The sequence below is a fragment of the Dendrobates tinctorius genome, unplaced genomic scaffold, assembly GCF_039654945.1.
Source record: "Dendrobates tinctorius isolate UK_male_01 unplaced genomic scaffold, ASM3965494v1 ptg000143l, whole genome shotgun sequence".
Taxonomy (NCBI): Eukaryota; Metazoa; Chordata; class Amphibia; order Anura; family Dendrobatidae; genus Dendrobates; species Dendrobates tinctorius.
The window spans coordinates 9,536,766-9,555,962 of record NW_027361810.1 but is presented as its reverse complement, the minus strand read 5'-3'; the positions used below and the strand labels follow the sequence as shown (position 1 = coordinate 9,555,962).

Sequence of the window (19,197 nt, the reverse complement as noted above, 5' to 3'; positions counted from 1 at the left end):
ATTCACGTTTTTAGCTGCTTCCTATGAGTCCAGAAGACGCGCGGAAAAAAACGCATCAAAACGCGCGTTTTTGAGCAGAAAACGCGCAAAAACGCACTGAAATAAAACGTTTTCTGGGAAGGAGTCCGTTTCTGAAGCAGACATTTTCTGCATACGTGGGCACATAGTCTAAATGCTCCTTATAACTTAGCAGCTCGGCAGAGAGCGCCATGCACCATATGTGGCAGGATGGATGATGCTCGCCCAGTACAGCAGAGGTTAGCTAAGCCAGATCCTGCGGACAAGGTTTTTCTGGCGCTCTGTAGTGGATCTGTAATACTCCGTCCAGTGCACATTGGCTGCCATTGTTCTCGGCAGATCAAGTCCCATCTACCGAGGACAATGTGCTGTCGATCATGATGACTTATCAGCCGCCTAAAAATCATTTCACCTAATGAAAAAGTGTGTTGCATGTTCATCAACTGATCAACAGACTGCTTGTACTGCAAGCGCTCCCTGTAACACTCACTCATGATCATCTTTCAGGGCAAATGCACCTCAAAGAAGTTTTCCACAACTTCTTCCCATACCCCTCGCTTGGCTCCAATAACAGAATAAAACCTATACTCACCTCCCGTCAGGTGTCGGCACTCGCTCTCCCCAGGGCACTGTTGTGACACGTGACGTCGGCGGCCAATAAGCGCTGTCTCTTCCTTCGGACAAACTGATCATGAAGATGGCGCCGGGGATCAGCTGCAGCCCGTAATTCCTCTTCATTTTCAATCTGTATGAAGGCGGGCACAGTGACACTAGCGCTGATTGTCCGCCGGCGTCACGTGTCACAACAACCACACGAGTGCCCCAGGTAGAGCGAGTGCCGACACCGCACAGGAGGTCGGTATAAGCTTTATTATGTTATCGGGGCCAAACATTTTGATCAAAAAAGAATTGTCCTAGTAGTAAACAATCCCTTTAACTCGGGGTCTAGTGAAAACCTTCTACTTTTACCTTAATTCTGTATGCTGCAAAATATCGCATCATGCTTTCACCAGACGCATCTGCTACAACTTCTAGTTTTACCATTATTTTTTGAGCAAATGCTTTTACTACCTTCACTTACATCCTGTATTTTACCCCAGAGCTGCACTCACTATTCTGCTGGTGCAGTCACTGTGTACACACATTACATTACTGATCCTGAGTTACATCCTGTATTATACTCCAGAGCTGCACTCACTATTCTGCTGGTGCAGTCACTGTGTACACACATTACATTACTGATCCTGAGTTACATCATGTATTATACTCCAGAGCTGCACTCACTATTCTGCTGGTGCAGTCGCTGTGTACATACATTACATTACTGATCCTGAGTTACATCCTGTATTATACCCAAGAGCTGCACTCACTATTCTGCTGGTGCAGTCACTGTGTACACACATTACATTACAGATCCTGAGCTACATCCTGTATTACACCCCAGAGCTGCACTCACTATTCTGCTGGTGCAGTCGCTGTGTACATACATTACATTACTGATCCTGAGCTACATCCTGTATTACACCCCAGAGCTGCACTCACTATTCTGCTGGTGCAGTCGCTGTGCACATACATTACATTACTGATCCTGAGCTACATCCTGTATTATACTCCAGAGCTGCACTCACTATTCTGCTGGTGCAGTCGCTGTGTACATTACATTACTGATCCTGAGTTACATCCTGTATTATACTCCAGAGCTGCAGCCACTATTCTGCTGGTGCAGCCACTGTGTACATACATTACATTACTGATCCTGAGTTACATCCTGTATTATACTCCAGAGCTGCACTCACTATTCTGCTGGTGCAGTCACTGGGTACATACATTACATTACTGATCCTGAGTTACATCCTGTATTATACTCCAGAGCTGCACTCACTATTCTGCTGGTGCAGTCACTGTGTACATACATTACATTACTGATCCTGAGTTACATCCTGTATTATACTCCAGAGCTGCACTCACTATTCTGCTGGTGCAGTCACTGGGTACATACATTACATTACTGATCCTGAGTTACCTCCTGTATTATACTCCAGAGCTGCACTCACTATTCTGCTGGTGCAGTCACTGTGTACATACATTACATTACTGATCCTGAGTTACATCCTGTATTATACTCCAGAGCTGCACTCACTATTCTGCTGGTGCAGTCACTGTGTACATACATTACATTACTGATCCTGACTTACATCCTGTATTATACTCCAGAGCTGCACTCACTATTCTGCTGGTGCAGTCACTGGGTACATACATTACATTACTGATCCTGAGTTACCTCCTGTATTATACTCCAGAGCGGCACTCACTATTCTGCTGGTGCAGTCACTGTGTACATACATTACATTACTGATCCTGAGTTACATCCTGTATTATACTCCAGAGCTGCACTCACTATTCTGCTGGTGCAGTTACTGTGTACATACATTACATTACTGATCCTGAGTTACATCCTGTATTATACTCCAGAGCTGCACTCACTATTCTGCTGGTGCAGTCGCTGTGTACATTACATTACTGATCCTGAGTTACATCCTGTATTATACTCCAGAGCTGCAGCCACTATTCTGCTGGTGCAGCCACTGTGTACATACATTACATTACTGATCCTGAGTTACATCCTGTATTATACTCCAGAGCTGCACTCACTATTCTGCTGGTGCAGTCACTGGGTACATACATTACATTACTGATCCTGAGTTACATCCTGTATTATACTCCAGAGCTGCACTCACTATTCTGCTGGTGCAGTCACTGTGTACATACATTACATTACTGATCCTGAGTTACATCTTGTAAACCCCAGAGCTGCACTCACTATTCTGCTGGTGCCCCCCCCTGGGATGATTGGAAAGCTTTTTATGTCACTTGTCTCATGGTTATTGCTGTGATTTGGCTGCTTTGCCTGAGAACTCCCATTGACATGAGTGTTGTCGCTCGCAGTTGGCACCGCCGGCTCTATTGTGCCAGCGTCTTCTCTGGTTATACCGCCGCTCGCAATTATGTTTGATAGAATAGCAGCGGTCGCAGTCAGTCATGGGCCGGCTGTCACCGCCTGTCTCCATCGCTGGCGTAGATATTTATTTATTGGAGGAGCTGCCGCTGTATTTCCAGCATTTGGGCTTTTAGATTAATGACACCATCCAGGATATGAATTCTTGTCAATCAGCTCAGGAGCCTTTAACTGCCGGCAGCGCTCTGTTCTGGGGGCAGCGCTCTGTTCTGGGGGCAGCGCTCTGTTCTGGGGGCAGCGGTGTAGACAGGTCTCATACTCCCTCTGGTGGTGTAGAGTGGACTGGCAGGCTGCGGATAGATTTATAGTGTTTCCTTGTATTGCACAGAACATGTCCTTTGAGGGGGGTTTAATACTCTGATTTTCTGAAATGATATCACACCTGCTAACTGGGATTAGAGACAGCAGCTCTGGGCAGTATCACACATGTGAGCTTAGATAGGCTGACTAATCATACGGTGTCACAAATGAGAGGCTCAGCAGTCAGTATCACACAGGAGAGGATTAGATACACGGCTCAGCAGTCAGTATCACACAGGATATGATTAGATACATGGCTCAGCAGTCAGTATTACACAGGAGAGGATTAGATACACGGCTCAGCAGTCAGTATCACACAGGAGAGGATTAGATACACGGCTCAGCAGTCAGTATTACACAGGATAGGATTAGATACATGGCTCAGCAGTCAGTATTACACAGGATAGGATTAGATACACGGCTCAGCAGTCAGTATCACACAGGAGAGGATTAGATACACAGCTCAGCAGTCAGTATCACACAGGATAGGATTAGATACATGGCTCAGCAGTCAGTATTACACAGGATAGGATTAGATACATGGCTCAGCAGACAGTATCACACAGGATAGGATTAGATACACAGCTCAGCAGTCAGTATCACACAGGAGAGGATTAGATACACGGCTCAGCAGACAGTATCACACAGGATAGGATTAGATACATGGCTCAGCAGACAGTATCACACAGGATAGGATTAGATACACGGCTCAGCAGTCAGTATCACACAGGATGGGATTAGATACACGGCTCAGCAGACAGTATCACACAGGAGAGGATTAGATACACGGCTCAGCAGACAGTATCACACAGGATAGGATTAGATACACGGCTCAGCAGACAGTATCACACAGGATAGGATTAGATACACGGCTCAGCAGTCAGTATCACACAGGATGGGATTAGATACACGGCTCAGCAGACAGTATCACACAGGATAGGATTAGATACACGGCTCAGCAGACAGTATCACACAGGATAGGATTAGATATGCGGCTCAGCAGTCAGTATCACACAGGAGAGGATTAGATACACGGCTCAGCAGACAGTATCACACAGGATAGGATTAGATACACGGCTCAGCAGACAGTATCACACAGGATAGGATTAGATACACGGCTCAGCAGTCAGTATCACACAGGAGAGGATTAGATACACAGCTCAGCAGTCAGTATCACACAGGATATGGTTAGATACATGGCTCAGCAGTCAGTATTACACAGGATAGGATTAGATACATGGCTCAGCAGACAGTATCACACAGGATAGGATTAGATACACAGCTCAGCAGTCAGTATCACACAGGAGAGGATTAGATACACGGCTCAGCAGACAGTATCACACAGGATAGGATTAGATACATGGCTCAGCAGACAGTATCACACAGGATAGGATTAGATACACGGCTCAGCAGTCAGTATCACACAGGAGAGGATTAGATACACAGCTCAGCAGTCAGTATCACACAGGATAGGATTAGATACACGGCTCAGCAGACAGTATCACACAGGATAGGATTAGATACACGGCTCAGCAGTCAGTATCACACAGGAGAGGATTAGATACACGGCTCAGCAGACAGTATCACACAGGATAGGATTAGATACACGGCTCAGCAGACAGTATCACACAGGAGAGGATTAGATACACAGCTCAGCAGTCAGTATCACACAGGAGAGGATTAGATACACAGCTCAGCAGACAGTATCACACAGGATAGGATTAGATGCACAGCTCAGCAGTCAGTATCACACAGGAGAGGATTAGATACACGGCTCAGCGGTCAGTATCACACAGGATAGGATTAGATACACAGCTCAGCAGACAGTATCACACAGGATATGATTAGATACACGGCTCAGCAGTCAGTATCACACAGGATAGGATTAGATACACAGCAGACAGTATCACATAGGATAGGATTAGATACACAGCAGACAGTATCACACATGACAAGATATAATCAGCTGCCTTCACTTTTCATACTCGATGTTCTCCCGTTTCTGGTCCTTTGTGTTTATACGGTAGTTTATCTTGGGGCCACATACTGGAAAGAAGCAGCAGATTATTACATTTGCTGAAATGTTATGTTGCATTAAAATTATTGAATGGCAGTACTTTGTAGTACTTTGTAGTACTTTGATACTTTTATTTGGGAACTATCTTTTTGAACGGTATATAATATTTGGCACTGAATGGTGGCATTTGTATAATACACCAGTGTTATTTGTACATCACATAGCGGAATTATTTGAGAATTATATATTATTACTAGTCGTATTTGAGGGCATTTTTGAGGATTATATAAATATTATGAACGCTGTCACAGCATTGCTTGAGCACAGGATGATGGTAAGCCTCATGGCACCATTCTTTTGGTCCTGTATGATCAGATTCATGGAGTCTAGTTCTATGCCACTCAGGCTTAACTTACTTTTGCTTGAATGAACCCACATTCTCTTCTTGCTGCACAAGGAATTGTGGAAGGTGTTGCTCTGCCTTGTCCGCAGGTGTCCTGGGTTTACATCTCATCATTTCTTACATACAGAAAAATTGTATCCAGTCAGATTGTAAAGATAAAAGCTAGAATCTGATTGTTTACTGTAGGACACTTTTCCACCAGCCTTTCTTTACTAGGTGTTTATGCCACTGATGCCCCATTCATTATTTGCCAGAAGTGCCCTCATATTAGTGCATGTGTCACAGACAAGTCCATACATTGCCTTACACAGATGTCACCTATCATTGCGTCCCAGCAGAACTATTATGACTATTATTATTATGTACATTTGCTTCCTTGGTTTTAATCATGAAATTCATTTTTTGCATACTGTGACAGTAAATCTCCATTCACCACTTTCCGGTATATCGACGACATTCTCATAGAAGTTGATGATGATTGTGCTCTTTATCCATTATTGGCAAATATTTATTATTTCTTATTTTACTTATCTTCCACAATGTATCACTGCAGAGCATCATGTGTAAATATTTACCATCATCCTGCATGGAAATTAGCAGTCATGTGACTGTGAGCAGCAGTGAATGGCCTCCTGTTAATTCTCCAATTCAAAATCTTATAGTTTCAAGCTATGTAAAAAGTTGGACAAATTTGCAACCACTTTGCACAGATTTTTAGATGTTACTTCCTCCACTCATGCATTGCTCTCTGGTAACAAGGAATCAGACAAATTCTGAATGCAGTTTTAGCTGTGAATAGGGAAGTTTATATCATTTAGTAAAATTAATCATAGAAAAGCAAAAATATTTGTACCCTTTCGTTTTTCTATACTTTCTACATGATCTCATCCAGTTGTGCGAAGAACATCTTAAATAACTTTATTACTAAAAAATACAAGATTATAGTACACACATGTCCTCATTGCAATGAAGAATCTGTACAATGACCAGAGATTATTACATGTGACGCAGACAAGAAATCTCGGCCGTTCCTCCATTTCTGCTACTTTCTCATTATATTTTGCCTTCCAATTTCTCATTATTTTCACTTTTTCTCATTGCTGTCAGTGAATAGAAATATTACTGCTTACATATTACATTCGGATTTGCCAACATTTAGTGATGAGCGGTTTTGCCAAAATCTGAATTTGCCAATTTGCTCAAATTTGTCCTGGAAATTCGAATCAAATTTATGAAATGCAAATTGAATGTTCCCTATTAGACACTAAGAAAACTAAGGGATTAAAAGAATAAAAGCATAGCATAGTCGCCTCGCCGCTCACCTGATTTGCCACCGCCTCGTCTTCTGCTGGCTTCCTCCTGCTTTGGTCTCTTCTGACCTCCTTTCACTCTGTCCCCTCACTTTCTGCACCGAGTGGGCCTTGGGAGGCGCATGGCATGACATCCTGACTTCAAGACATAACAAAGTGCATCACTCGAGACCCACTCAGGGCAAGAAGTGTCTGTGGAGTTTGAAGGGAGACACAGAAAAGGTTGTCGATTTCCATGGAAGACCAGAAGAGACCACTGTTGGAGGAAGCCGGTGGGCGGCGAGACAGGTGAGCGGCGAGACAGGTGAGCGGCAAGGTGAGTATTCTCTTCCATTATCTTTTTATCCACCTTTTTCCATCTCTACCGCTTTTATATCCAGTATACGGCATCCTCGTGAGTTAAATCCATCCAATGAGAGTCTTGTTACAATGTTTCACTGCAGGTAAAATATATAAATGTATCCTCTCTTTTTGGTTGTTTAGCTCACAGTGGATTGGATAAAGTTGCAACAAACTGTAAAAATATTATCTCTTTCCTCACACTGACATTAGTTTCCGCTCTATTCAGTTTTGTAGCATTTTGATGGACGGCACAGTTTGGTGCACTATTCCTTCTGTTACACAGTAGATTTGTCATCTCCATCAATGCACAGGTAATGAAAGAAGCCATGATGCCAGTGTGACCAAAGCTAAATGCCTCAATGTTGTTTCAAATCCAGGATTGAAAAAAAATATATATATAATTTTTACATTTTTATTTCACGGACAGTAAGTAGAGATTGTGAAAATGGCAATAAATTGATGAAGGATATTAGAAAGTTGCAGAACTTTTCATTATTCAATGATTCAATTTTACAGAAAACATCACCTTTGATGCACATGTAGGTCACGTTGTGCAACTAGACAGGATTTCAGAATTTTGAATTTTACAGGCAAACTATCAGATCTGAAGAAGACGAGAAATGTCAGTAAAAGCAGAGACTCTTCTCTGAGACCGACCTGGAGAATAAGTGCTAAGCATAAAGAAAAGGAGCTGTGAGGCTACAGTGTATGAAGAGGGCGGCTCAGTGAGGAGAATGACACGGGGGACCTGAATGCAGCGCAGCATTTTACATTACAAAATGGGACAAGCGACTGGGACTCAGATCATGTAGTCAAAAAATAATCACAGGGACCTCTGCTCACATGTCTCTTCTGTAAGAGCAGATCTCAAAGACGTCCATATATGACCTACTTGACCCTACAGGAGAAGTGTCTGACTGGCCATGGCTTCCCACGGCAAAATAATGCCTTGACATCTTCAACATTAAAGGGCTAGCCTATAGTAAAACCATCCCTTTAATATTAATATTTTGAGGCCTTTCTGGACCTTTTAAAGATCGGGACCCTCCACCATAGAGTACTAAGGACATCTGATGATCAGGAGTTCTGTGGACATCAATTGTGGAAGAGCTATTCACATCTAAGATTAGGACTCACATGGAGAAACTGGGTACATTGGATTATCAGGACTCCCGTGGGCTTAACACATCAAGGATGTGGACATATATGGAACCCCACCATGGAGGAGTTATGTACATCTGCTCATCAGGACTCCTGTGGACCTCCACTGTAGAGGAGATCAATACACCAAGGATTAGGACATATATGGACCCCCATCATGGAGAGGATAGGTACATCTGCTCATCAGGACTCCTGTGGACCTCCACTGTAGAAGAGATCAATGCACCAAAGATTAGGACATATATGGACCCCCATCATAGAGGAGTTCTGTACATCTGCTCATCGGGACTCCTGTGGACCTCCACTGTAAAGGAGATCAATACACCAAGGATTAGGACATATATGGACCCCCATCATGGAGTAGTTAGGTACATCTGCTCATCAGGACTCCTGTGGACCTACACTGTAGAGGAGATCAATACACCAAGGATTAGGACATATATGGACCCCCATCATGGAGAGGATAGGTACATCTGCTCATCAGGACTCCTGTGGACCTCCACTGTAGAAGAGATCAATGCACCAAAGATTAGGACATATATGGACCCCCATCATAGAGGAGTTCTGTACATCTGCTCATCGGGACTCCTGTGGACCTCCACTGTAAAGGAGATCAATACACCAAGGATTAGGACATATATGGACCCCCATCATGGAGTAGTTAGGTACATCTGCTCATCAGGACTCCTGTGGACCTCCACTGTAAAGGAGATCAATACACCAAGGATTAGGACATATATGGACCCCCATCATGGATAAGATAGGTACATCTGCTCATCAGGACTCCTGTGGACCTCCACTGTAGAGGAGATCAATACACCAAGGATTAGGACATATATGGACCCCCATCATAGAGGAGTTAGGTACATCTGCTCATCAGGACTCCTGTGGACCTCCACTGTAAAGGAGATCAATACACCAAGGATTAGGACATATATGGACCCCCATCATGGAGGAGTTAGGTACATCTGCTCATCAGGACTCCTGTGGACCTCCACTGTAGAGGAGATCAATGCACCAAGGATTAGGACATATATGGACCCCCATCATGGAGAGGATAGGTACATCTGCTCATCAGGACTCCTGTGGACCTCCACTGTAGAAGAGATCAATGCAGCAACGATTAGGACATATATGGACCCCCATCATAGAGGAGTTCTGTACATCTGCTCATCAGGACTCCTGTGGACCTCCACTGTAAAGGAGATCAATACACCAAGGATTAGGACATATATGGACCCCCATCATGGAGTAGTTAGGTACATCTGCTCATCAGGACTCCTGTGGACCTCCACTGTAGAGGAGATCAATACACCAAGGATTAGGACATATATGGACCCCCATCATGGAGGAGTTCGGTACATCTGCTCATCAGGACTCCTGTGGACCTCCACTGTAAAGGAGATCAATGCACCAAAGATTAGGACATATATGGACCCCCATCATGGAGGAGTTCGGTACATCTGCTCATCAGGACTCCTGTGGACCTCCACTGTAAAGGAGATCAATGCACCAAAGATTAGGACATATATGGACCCCCATCATGGAGTAGTTAGGTACATCTGCTCATCAGGACTCCTGTGGACCTCCACTGTAGAAGAGATCAATACACCAAAGATTAGGACATATATGGACCCCCATCATGGAGTAGTTAGGTACATCTGCTCATCAGGACTCCTGTGGACCTCCACTGTAGAAGAGATCAATACACCGAGGATTAGGACATATACACTAGTGAGCAAAATTGTGGATACACTTGTAGTTTTTAATAATGTTCGAGGCTTCTGGAACTTTCAGCGATCTTACATGCTTCATTACGTAGTTATATTTATAGCCCAGGCACGCAATCTGTTACTAAAGATATCGGGAGACTTGTTATTGATATTTCGTCGGTAGTTTTTATAATTTTGACAAGAAATTCATAAATTTTTAGTTATATGCTAACTTTTCTTTATGTCAGCATTAAATTAAAAATAGTGTTTTAATGATACAGTCACTTGATCCTTTCAGTATAGGTCCCACGGGCTTTAGTTTCTTTACAAACTATTGAGAATTTTTGTTACTTGTATTATATTAATATTCAAATTTAAATTTTTAGCTGAATAATTATAAATGTCTATTTTGAGCTCACAAACTCCTGAATGATTGTTTTTTTTTTTAGATTTGAATCATGATAGCCACAAAGAGGTCTGATAGGTCTCCAAAAAAGAGAGCTACGGCTATTGTTTTGAGGAAGGAGGGATACAGTTTCAGAGAAACTGCTAGGCAGATGGGTGTTGGAGTCACTGCTTCTCGAGTGCAAAAGCTGTGTTCACATTTTGCTGATAGTTGCAGCTTCAAAACTAAGACAGGAAAGGAAAAAGGCAACAACTCCAAAAACAGACAGAAGAATTGTTAGGTTAGCCTTGCAAAACAGATGAGCATCAGACAAGGAACTCAACCAGTTCTTGCACGATGGATGAGTTTCGGTTTCGGATAGAACAGTACATCGCCGATTACTTGATGCCGGTTTGAAAGTACGAACACGTAGGAAAAAGGCATTCCTAAATCTTAAATAGAGAAGTAAGAGAATTTCCTGGGCCAAAGAACATCTTAACTGGACAACTGAAGATTGGAAGAAAGTAATCTGGAGCGATGAAATGAGAATATCAATTTTTGGTAATGATGGTGAGCGTTATGTTCGGAGAAGGCCAATAGAGTGTATGACAGCTGCAATGAAGCATCCTGAGAGTGTTATGATATGGGGCTATATGTCCTGGCATGGAATTGGGAGAATACAGGTCCTTGAAGGAACAGTAAATTCTTCGAAATATATTCATGATATCCTTGAACCAAAGCTCATCCAATCAATTTGTGCCCTTGGCAAGGAACAGATCGAAATGAAATTATTTATTTTTCAACAGGATGGAGCACCATGTCACACTGCAATGCGATGTCTAAAATGGTTTGAAAGCAAACTAATTTCTGTGCTTTCATGGCCAGGAAACAGTCCTGATCTCAACTCTATCGAAAATCTGTGGTCAAGAGTAAAGCGATTGGTTTCTAGTAAGCGACCGAGCAACAAACAGGCGTTGACTGCAGCTGTTATCAGGTCCTTGTACAATGTTATAACCACAGAGAACCTGAGAAGTCTTGTTGAATCAATGCCAAGGAGATGCAAAGCTGATATAGGGATAGCATGAAATTAACATATTAGGATGTGATATTTTGATTCGGCCATTCGGCTCTTCTTATAGAAGTAATGAATTTTGTATTATGGTAACCTTTTTTTCTATGTAGAGGTGTTCTAATCTACCTTAGACTACTTGTGGTATTATTGTTATAAACACTTTGCATGATTACATGCTAAAAACTTTAAAAAATGACAAATCTGAAGTGTATCCACAGTTTTGGCCACTAGTGTATGGACCCCCATCATGGAGGAGTTATGCACATCTGCTCATCAGGACTCCTGTGGACCTCCACAGTGGTGGAGATCAATACACCAAGGATTAGGACATATATGGTCCCCCATCATGGAGGAGATAGGTACATCTGCTCATCAGGACTCCTGTGGACCTCAATACACCAAGGATTAGGACATATATGGACCCCCATCATGGAGGAGATAGGTACATCTGCTCATCAGGACTCCTGTGGACCTCCACAGTGGTGGAGATCGATACACCAAGGATTAGGACATATATGGACCCTCATCATGGAGGAGATAGGTACATCTGCTCATCAGGACTGCTGTGGACCTCCACAGTGGTGGAGATCGATACACCAAGGATTAGGACATATATGGACTCCCATCATGAAGAAGTTCGGTACATCTGCTCATCAGGACTCCTGTGGACCTCCACTGAAGAGGAGACCAATACACCAAGTATTAGGACATATACGGACCCCCATCATGGAGGTGCTCTGTGCATTTGATGATCAAGCCTTGTGTGGACCCTCCACCATGGTGGATTTGGGTACATCTGCTGATCAGGACTCTAATGAACCTCCGCAGTACCAAACATCAGCCCTGTAACATTCCCTTTCTTTGCTGTCCATATTGAGGTCATCCCAGATGTAGTGTGAGAGGCAGAAGGGGGGGTCCGGACTAGGTACACCAAATAATATGGTATCTGTGTAGGGTCCAGCTCCCAAAGACCGACTCGAGGATGAATTCTGTAGGATTATGTGACAGTTGCCCTGCGTTTAGTGGTAATACCGTAATTATGCTCCTGTAAATGTTTACAATCATACATACATACATATATATATTATCTATAGAATGATACTGCTTTGTTGCCCCCTACTCAGTCAATTCTTGAGGACGCACCCTTGAAGCGTATCCACATTCATCTGCTGAGGCGCAGATATGTGACCATTGCAGTCTCAGAGCTGACAATTTTTCCCGGCTCTGTTCTTAGAGGGGGTGTCTATGCTGAGTCCTAGGTCGACGTCCAGGTGCCTCCGTGTGAGGACAGCGGGGCGGATTCGGGGCTCCCTTCTCTTTGCAGTCCGTCTTAGAGGCACATACTGAGCTCTTTTTTCACAGTGCATTTATTGCAGTTTACGACACAGCACCAGTGGAAGCGGCACAGGCAGCTCTCCTCCACCACCACAGTCTCCTCCCGATACCCCCTGCCGCAGCAGAGCAGATCGCAACCCCCAACGTCCAGGGCGGTGCTGTTACAAACACGACCCCGTGTCCCCGGGGAACCGGTTTTTCGGTTGGCTTGACAGAAATCGGGCGAGTCAGCAGAATAAATCAAGTCTTGTTTGTCGGGGGGTTTGATATTGTGTCCGACCGGTATAATTGTTTTGCCGTCGTTCCCACCCATAACCTTAAAGGCTCCATTGAATCTCTCAAGTAGCCGATCTCCCACCTCCCTGAAGTGCGGCATCTTCTTCCAGCAGGTGCGCAGGGTGCAGGAACCGGAGAGACCGTGGCATTTACACTCTGTCCTCATGTAATTCTTCACTGCCTGCAGCAAAAGCAAAGAAGCACCAGAAATGAGCAACACAAATAACATAGTGGTAATTATCACACAAAACTGTCCGAGTAAGGAGGAGGTAAAATTCCAGAAGTAATGTAATGTATGTACACAGTGACTGCACCAGCAGAATAGTGAGTGCAGCTCTGGGGTATAATACAGGAGGTAGTTCAGGATCAGTAATGTAATGTATGTACACAGTGACTGCACCAGCAGAATAGTGAGTGCAGCTCTGGGGTATAATACAGGATGTACCTCAGGATCAGTAATGTATGTACACAGTGACTGCACCAGCAGAATAGTGAGTGCAGCTCTGGAGTATAATACAGGATGTACCTCAGGATCAGTAATGTATGTACACAGTGACTGCACCAGCAGAATAGTGAGTGCAGCTCTGGAGTATAATACAGGATGTAACTCAGGATCACTAATGTAATGTATGTACACAGTGACTGCACCAGCAGAATAGTGAGTGCAGCTCTGGGGTATAATACAGGAGGTAGCTCAGGATCAGTAATGTATGTACACAGTGACTGCACCAGCAGAATAGTGAGTGCAGCTCTGGGGTATAATACAGGATGTAACTCAGGATCAGTAATGTAATGTATGTACACAGTGACTGCACCAGCAGAATAGTGAGTGCAGCTCTGGGGTATAATACAGGAGGTAGCTCAGGATCAGTAATGTAATGTATGTACACAGTGACTGCACCAGCAGAATAGTGAGTGCAGCTTTGGGGTATAATACAGGAGGTAGCTCAGGATCAGTAATGTAATGTATGTACACAGTGACTACACCAGCAGAATAGTGAGTGCAGCTCTGGGGTATAATACAGGATGTACCTCAGGATCAGTAATGTATGTACACAGTGACTGCACCAGCAGAATAGTGAGTGCAGCTCTGGGGTATAATACAGGATGTAACTCAGGATCAGTAATGTAATGTATGTACACACTGACTGCACCAGCAGAATAGTGAGTGCAGCTCTGGAGTATAATACAGGATGTAACTCAGGATCAGTAATGTAATGTATGTGCACATTGACTACACCAGCAGAATAGTGAGTGCAGCTCTGGAGTATAATACAGGATGTAACTCAGGATCAGTAATGTAATGTATGTGCACATTGACTACACCAGCAGAATAGTGAGTGCAGCTCTGGGGTATAATACAGGAGGTAACTCAGGATCAGTAATGTAATGTATGTACACAGTGACTGCACCAGCAGAATAGTGAGTGCAGCTCTGGAGTATAATACAGGATGTAACTCAGGATCAGTAATGTAAAGTATGTACACAGTGACTGCACCAGCAGAATAGTGAGTGCAGCTCTGGGGTATAATACAGGAGGTAGCTCAGGATCAGTAATGTAATGTATGTAAACAGTGACTGCACCAGCAGAATAGTGAGTGCAGCTCTGGGGTATAATACAGGAGGTAGCTCAGGATCAGTAATGTAATGTATGTACACAGTGACTGCACCAGCAGAATAGTAAGTGCAGCTCTTGGTATTTTTTATCATTTGCACAGTTTTTCAGGTTCTCAGAGGTTTTTGGCCATGTCACCAGTCCTTGAGGCTGCCACATATTCATTCCTTTTTTGTGCCCCTCAATGAGTGTTACCCAGTAGTCTTACAACAGGGCACTTGTTGACCTGATTCCTGGAGAATACTATCACCCTCACTTCCTTCCTGGCTCCATTTCCCGGCATACTTTACTGCCATGAGATAAAGATTTGTATCTTTATCTGGAACGCTGAATCACTGCTCTATATATAATATCAGTCAAACAAGTCGAAACAATTCTCAACCTACAATTATCCTGACATACAAATACTCTGCCTAAAAAAGCAACGGCCTCAAGGGGTTCAGGTACCGTGCCAAGTGCCGCTACTCAACCTGTATCTAGACAAAATAGTGTCAGGTCTGCAGGGGGGAGTGATGGTATATATGGGATGATAAGATGTCTACACACATGATGGATAGATGATAGATAGATAGATAATAGATAGATGATAGATAATAGATAGATAATGGATAGATAATAGATAGATGAACATTTTGTAGTATCATGCAGCTTTCTGATCACGGGTGGTCCCACCTTGGAGGGGGGGATATTTCTTCGCTGCAGAGTGCCGCTGTGAATTACTGCGACGCTTATTGCTGATGGACGGTGTTAATATGGAACATCTGGAGGTGATATATCTTATCTATCTCTTTTAGAAAGTGTGGAAACTTCCTAGAGACCATATATCACCAGCGACTTATGAGGTTTCTGACGTCAGCATTCAATCCAGTAAGGATTCCTGCCACCGCGGATGATGAGGGTTATCATTTTCCATCGGGTAAGTGTCCTTTAAAACCAATAAACAATAGGGAAATACGGTATTATTTTAGGAATTAGTAGCAGAAGCCACATGTTGGAACGGTTGTGTTTCTGGAATAGCAAAGTGCTGACGGTGGGATATTACAGCGATCTGTCAGCAGTTAGACAGCTCCGCGCTGACAGCAAGTGGAGACAGCACTTCATGTGATTAGTGGATATCAGGTCTGCAGGGAGAAACTGCGCAAATGGGAGGATAGGAAATCTACACAGGAACATGGAGTCAGGTGCAAAAGTGTCACATCTGGGGGCAAACGCTACCGAAAAATCATAGCTGGGGACAGAAAGTGTCTTATTAAAGTAACCGTGCCCCTGCTGGCTATACGTGATACTGCAACTTCCCTGATTCCCCTACTAACCACAAGGAGTACTACAAGTCCCTGACCCCAAATTCATCCCCTTACACTGACCAGGTAGGTAATAAGAAATCTCTACTGGAATTTCTTAGACTGAATTAATCAGAGGATTTCAAGTTCCCGGCCCCTACTGGCCAAACATCTACTGGAATTCCCTACACCTCTTCTGGCCAGAAGTGGTACTGCATCTTTCCTAGTTCCCTACTGTCCATAATAAGAACCGACGAACTCTGCAGAAAGCAAATGTTAGGAGAGTCTGCAATATCCATAACACATATTCACATTAATATTGGTGAGATCGAGATCAATTGTGAGAAACTTGGGTCACTTTACGCTTGTAATGTAATGTATGTACACAGTGACTGCACCAGCAGAATAGTGAGTGCTGCTCTGGGGTATAATACAGGATGTAACTCAGGATCAGTAATGTAATGTATGTACACAGTGACTGCACCAGCAGAATAGTGAGTGCAGCTCTGGAGTATAATACAGGATGTAACTCAGGATCAGTAATGTATGTACACAGTGACTGCACCAGCAGAATAGTGAGTGCAGCTCTGGAGTATAATACAGGAGGTAACTCAGGATCAGTAATGTAATGTATGTACACAGTGACTGCACCAGCAGAATAGTGAGTGCTGCTCTGGGGTATAATACAGGATGTAACTCAGGATCAGTAATGTAATGTATGTACACAGTGACTGCACCAGCAGAATAGTGAGTGCAGCTCTGGAGTATAATACAGGATGTAACTCAGGATCAGTAATGTATGTACACAGTGACTGCACCAGCAGAATAGTGAGTGCAGCTCTGGAGTATAATACAGGATGTAACTCAGGATCAGTAATGTAATGTATGTACACAGTGACTGCACCAGCAGAATAGTGAGTGCAGCTCTGGGGTATAATACAGGATGTAACTCAAGATCAGTAATGTAATGTATGTACACAGTGACTGCACCAGCAGAATAGTGAGTGCAGCTCTGGAGTATAATACATTACATTATTGATATATTCACATTAATATTGGTGAGATCGAGATCAATTGTGAGAAACTTGGGTCACTTTATGGTTGTAATGTATGTACACAGTGACTGCACCAGCAGAATAGTGAGTGCAGCTCTGGGGTATAATACAGGATGTAACTCAGGATCAGCAATGTAATGTATGTACACAGTGACTGCACCAGCAGAATAGTGAGTGCAGCTCTGGAGTATAATACAGGATGTAACTCAGGATCAGTAATGTATGTACACAATGACTGCACCAGCAGAATAGTGAGTGCAGCTCTGGAGTATAATACAGGATGTAACTCAGGATCAGTAATGTATGTACACAGTGACTGCACCAGCAGAATAGTGAGTGCAGCTCTGACGTAAACTATAATTCCAGATTAGTAGAGGGTTGGCAATGTAATATATGTACACAGTCACTCTGTTGTTTCTGTGAATCTGTTTTTTCAATGTGTGTGTATACATACTGTATGTGCTTTAATGCACAGGAAAAGCAAATGCCAATTGAGCAAATGGATAAAGCTGAAGAGACAGGAAGAAAGGGAGTGAGAGATGGAGAGGACACAGAGGAGGAGGTGGAGAGATAGATTGGGGAGATAACACCTAAATGCTTCTCTTATGGAATGCACCTTGGATCCCCTGCAGGCAGAACCCACCACCCCCAGGAATTCTCCATGACCACATGGCTGCTTCTGCCTCCCCAATCCATCGCTCATTGCTAATTAATTCATGATTCATGGAAGCTTCTTCCTTCTCCTGGCTCTTTAATTAAAATACTTTTCTATGATCGTAGATAGGAAACCACAGGTCTCAGAGCATGAAGCCAAAATCCATTGTCCTCGCTGCTCCTCCGAGGCTGTGAGTGACAGCGGGGAACGAGCGCAGACAGCTCTGCCCAGACTGCTCACATAAATCACTATGTTATATCGCACTTCTCTATTTTGCTTGTTGATGCAATTAAAGGGATATTACACAGAAAATATACAAATGCTCACATGGCTATTAGTGCAGCAAGTGGGAAATTACTGTATAGTGGGAGAATATCAACTGGTACCAAAGGAAAGCGAAATATGGTTCTCCACTTACCATGTGCCATTTGGTCTTTGGGGTTTCCTTAAAGTGTCCCTGTCATCAGGATTGTGCTCAGTAACTACAGACAGTGTCAGGTTGGCGCCATTATACAGATTACACTGATACCAGGTGATGAAATCCGTCTTGTAGTTCTTGTTTAATCTTTATTTTCAGCTTTGAGTTAATGATATGCTCATGCTCCGGTGCGGCCTGTGGGCAGGGCTGTGGGGAGTGTTCATGTGCTTCTCTCATTAGATATTCACCAGTATGGCCCCTGATAGGTCAGTGATCCCTCAGTGACCTGTCCCCTAATTTACATAGAATAATTACTATGTATTGTTAAAAAAAAAAATTAAAAATTCACCTTCTGCAGTCGCCAGTGCCTGCAATGCAGTCTGATCACATGTATAATGCGCATTAAATTGTTTTATATGATGAAATAAGTAAATTCATTAAAAAAAGGTCTTCTCCAAGATGGCGCAGTAGCATCTATCAGATCGCCGATAGCTGCTACTGCACATGCGCGGCTTGCTCCATCTTAGTGGAGACAATTTTTTTAATGAATTTAGTTTTATCATAAAAAAAACATTTAATGCACATTATAGATGCGATCAGGCTGCACTGCAGGCACCGCCGCCTCACTCTGCCTGCAGAAGGGGAATTTTTAATTTTTTTTTCAATATATATAGAGTATTCACTATATAAATTAGGGGGCAGGTCACTGAGGGATCACTGACCTATCAGGGGACATACTGATGAATGCCTAATCAGAGACCCACATAAAGCCCCGCCCACAGGATGCCTAGGAGTACGAGCAAATCATTAACTCAAAACTAAAAATA

General features: G+C 43.4%; 1 protein-coding gene across 1 annotated transcript in view; it reads right to left on the bottom strand.

The window, feature by feature from the left end:
* Positions 1-6,537: 6,537 nt before the first annotated feature.
* WNT6 (Wnt family member 6) overlaps positions 6,538-19,197 on the bottom strand; it is a 98,099-nt gene continuing 85,439 nt past the window's right edge. Inside the window, exon 4 of the mRNA XM_073545420.1 lies at positions 6,538-13,528. Within this exon, the coding sequence (XP_073401521.1) occupies positions 13,067-13,528 (462 nt within the window). The 3' untranslated portion in view covers positions 6,538-13,066. The remainder of the gene's footprint in view (positions 13,529-19,197) is intronic.